At 43.4% G+C, this 4,151-nt stretch overlaps 1 protein-coding gene across 1 annotated transcript; it reads left to right on the top strand.

Moving 5' to 3' along the window:
- Positions 1-2,152: 2,152 nt before the first annotated feature.
- LOC139024291 (piggyBac transposable element-derived protein 4-like) lies at positions 2,153-3,823 on the top strand. Its single transcript, XM_070438948.1, has one exon. It carries the CDS (start codon positions 2,153-2,155, stop codon positions 3,821-3,823), a length of 1,671 nt encoding a protein of 556 aa, XP_070295049.1.
- The last annotated feature ends 328 nt before the right edge of the window (positions 3,824-4,151 follow it).

Raw genomic sequence — 4,151 nt, 5'->3', positions numbered from 1 at the left:
TGCAATGGTTCGACCGGGAAGAATAGGCTGTTTGCTAAACCCATGCTACACAAGCCAATCGCCATTGAGAAAATTCAAAATACAAGAAAATAGACCTCGCCAGTTTTACGCGCCGCAAAAAAGTTTTATTTAATATTTAGACATTTTCAAAAACCCAAAAATAATGCAAATAAAGACAGCCAAATCTAAAGACGAAAGACCAGAGATAACAACAAGACTGCACGATTAAAATTGAAGAAAATAGAAAGAGCTAGGGATAGTGCAACATCTAAAAATGAATCCTCGTCTGCGCAGCACATCGACATCTCCCCGCCCCTTGCACTCTCAGCCACACCCTCTGCAGGCGCACGACTCGTCCCTCTCTACCGTCTGCACAGACCCCTCACGCTCTCCTCTGGACACCCCGCCCCCGGCTCCCCCGCCGAGTCCACACCGAGAGACATTGTTTTGTTTGAAAATATAATATATACAGGAAATAATATATATCAATTAATGAGTTTGTTTGAGATATAGGTTTTCCTTTAAATTGCCTGTATGAGTAAACAATATGGGATAGGGCATGAAATATAAAACAACACCAGTCACAACAAAACGGGAATAATGGGTGGAAAAAAGTATGAAGAAACCAGGAACAGTTACCTAGATTGCTCTAACTATTAGTGGGTGTATTGTTCTGTGTGGGTCTGGCGGCACAAAACCTCCACCATGGTCACCCAATTGTGCATATAGTAATATGTGTACGTTTATAATTATTAGCCTAATTGTTACCTTGTATACTTATCTAAGAAATGTGAATGGGACAAAACCCCACCATGGTCCCACCCAACACCACCCTTGTGCTAATAACAATCATTTTTGGGTTTTTTGTCTTGTATAATCCACCTTACCTAATTGTATTACATGTATTGTAACGGTACTCATAAAATTAGCCTCCCCTCCTCGGACGAGGAGAGGAGAGAGGATCTCAAGACCAATGGTTGCAGGCGAGCGTATGATAGCCCATAATGATTTATCTAAACAAGACGGAAGACGAGAACGAACATACACCTGTACTCTATCATATTACTCTCTATAATAAACTACCAAAACAAAATGCAACCAAAAACGATGGACACGACAGAGAAACCTGGGACACCACAACTTACCATATAACGTGAAGAACACGCCATGAACAGCGTTACACGACTACAAACAAACGCTACAGTCCCGTGTCGGCACGCAAGGCGAGTACAATACAGACACAAGGGAGGACAACCAACCCACGAACCCAAACAACTGTGAAAGCCCAACGCGTCCCTATTGTTTTATGTCTCTTAATCAGAGGGGGAAAAACGAAAAACACCTGCCTCTTGATTGAGAGGCCATACAAGGTTCAATTCAAAAACCTGGACACTAAACATAGAACAAACAACAACACAAAAGGGACGCCCACCCAGCTCAACGTCCTGACCCACTTAAACCACAAAACAATATAAAAGGAAAACAAGGTCGCAGGAAACGCTGACATGTATTATAGCTAAAATGGAAATGACAAAACCTCACCATGGTCACAAATTGTGGATATATAATATGTGGTTCTGATAAATTAAATAACCTAATTATCGAAAAATACAATCGTAAAACAAATTAGGCAATTAATTATACAGACACATATTTATATACACAATCTGTGACCATGGTGAGGTTTTGTCCATTCCCATTTTAGATATAAAATACATGTAAAACAATATGCTAAAATGGAATGGACAAAAACTTCGACCATGGTCACAGATTGCCGTATATCCTATTAATATGTGTCCTGTATAATTCATTAAAACTAATTTTTACATGTATTTCTATAATCTAAGAATGAATGGACAAAACCCACTCCCGATCAGCAGTATAAGTTGAGTTATGTATATAATGATGTGGTCTGGGTGTCACACGATGAGATGCTAAATGATTTTCAAGTTCCCCAGTCATGTTCTGGAGTTGGTGAGATCTCTGAGGTGTCCAATATGAAAAACATCCCTCTCAACCTAGAAAGCATAGTAGCAATTAAGTCCTTACCCCAAACAGGACCACACACGTGCTGTGAGCTTATGCACACTCGGCTAGTCCCACATATCTCTACCCCTCTGCGACGCCATTGCTTTCTTATAAAAGGTTCGAGATGGTGTGGTCGTTGCGCTCATTCTACTCAGCGGCAAAGAAGCGGAGGAAGGGCAGCGTGGAACCGTCCAGAGCGTCCAGCGTGGAACCTGCCAGAGCGGAGGACGACCGTTGGCACTCTGTTCTTGAGGAGGATGTGGCCCCACCGTCTCCAGTTTTCCGACCAAAACGCCCAGTCGGCCCTCAATTGGACCTAACTTCAAAATACAGCCCCATGCAACTTTTCCAGTTGTTCTTCACCTCGGCAGTTGTTGATACCCTGGTGATGAACACAAATAAGTATGGCGCTAAGAAGCAGGAAGGCAAGACAGAGGCATGGAAGGACATTTCCATTTCAGATCTGTTTCACTACCTTTCTATGGTCATCTACATGGGGCTGGTGAAGTTGAAAACTCTGAAACACTACTGGAAAACTGCACCCCTCTATCAACTGCCTTTCCCCTCAACGGTCATGTCTTGCAAGAGGTTTCTGACAATTTCATGGGGGCTTCACATTAGTGACCCAGAAGTTGATAAGGACAACGAGACGAAACGAGGCACGGCAGGGTTTGATAAGCTCTGCAAGATTAAACCTCTCTACCACGATATCGTTGAGGCATGCAAGACATATTTTCAGCCCGCCCAGAACCTTTCCATAGATGAGAGAATGGTAGCCTCAAAGGCCAGAATTGGCCTAAAACAGTACATGCGTAACAAACCGACAAAATGGGGTTACAAGCTGTTTGTTTTGGCCGATTCTGCGTGTGCATACACGTGCAATTTTTTTGTCTATGAGGGGAAGAACACTTGTGCGAGCGGTAAGGGACTCAGTTATGACTCTGTGATGCAGTTATTAGATTTCCAGCTGCTGGGGAAGGGCTACAAACTATTTGTAGACAACTTCTACACAAGCCCTACCCTGTTCACAGACCTGAGGAAGCTGGAGATGTGGGCCTGTGGCACCATTCAGACCAACAGAGTGGGCTTTCCAAAAACCAGGGTGAACGACATGCCTAAGCGGGTTGAGCGGGGTGCCATGAGATGGATCCGTGAAGATGGTTTGCTCTTTGTGAAGTGGATGGACACGAGAGAAGTAGTCATGTGCTCCACTATTCACAAGTCCTTCGGTGGGGATCACGTTGTTCGACGTTTGAAAGGTCCTACAGGCGCTTGGACCGCCAGAAATGTCCCCATTCCAGCTGCTGTGAAGGATTACAATAAGAGCATGGGAGGTGTAGACCTATCGGATGCGCTGATAGGATACTACAATGTTCTTCACAAAACCATGAAATGGTACAAAACTTTGTTTTATMATTTTATTGACATTGCTGTGGTGAATTCCTTCATCCTCCAGAAGGAAATGGYCAAGAACTGTGGACAGCCCCCCATCTCACAGCTAGCCTTTAGGGAGCAGCTCATCCAGGAGCTTGCTAACTACAGCAAGAACACTGTAGCACCTTCTGTCCCCTCTACTTCTGTCCCTTCTGCTCCAACCAGCGGTACGCACATGCTGAAGTTCATCATTGCAGGCAGGGATGTGCCTCAGAGAAAAAGGGGCTCAGTAGGGCGGCTTCGTTGTGCCCTGTGCCATAAGAAGTCCCCTGTCACCTGCAACACCTGTGCTGTGACCCTCTGTTTCACACCAGAGAGAGACTGCTATGGGATATGGCATCAGGAGCGCAACATTGTGTAGAGGACTGAGAGTCTTCACATGATTGAACATTGAAGTGTAAATAGTTACCCTTGTTATTATTATTATTTTTTTAAATATTCATTTTTTMTTTTCTTGAATTTTTCAAATATATATTTTTGGGGGTATGTTAGAATAATTGTTTTGTATTTTGTATATAGTTATTTGTATCATTGTATCATTGTACCAATTCGGCCACTTGGGTACATTTGGGAAACTTGTGAGGGACCCCTGGTTGACTTCATGCTCAATGGCATGTACCTCACTCATTCCTGAAGGTATCCATCTGAAACTTTGGTCAAATACTGTTGCCTACTTATGTTCTGATTTG

The sequence above is a fragment of the Salvelinus sp. IW2-2015 genome, unplaced genomic scaffold, assembly GCF_002910315.2.
Source record: "Salvelinus sp. IW2-2015 unplaced genomic scaffold, ASM291031v2 Un_scaffold1309, whole genome shotgun sequence".
In the NCBI taxonomy this organism is placed as follows: domain Eukaryota; kingdom Metazoa; phylum Chordata; class Actinopteri; order Salmoniformes; family Salmonidae; genus Salvelinus; species Salvelinus sp. IW2-2015.
The sequence above is the reverse complement of the archived record's forward strand: the minus strand, read 5'-3'. Positions and strand labels throughout refer to the sequence as shown.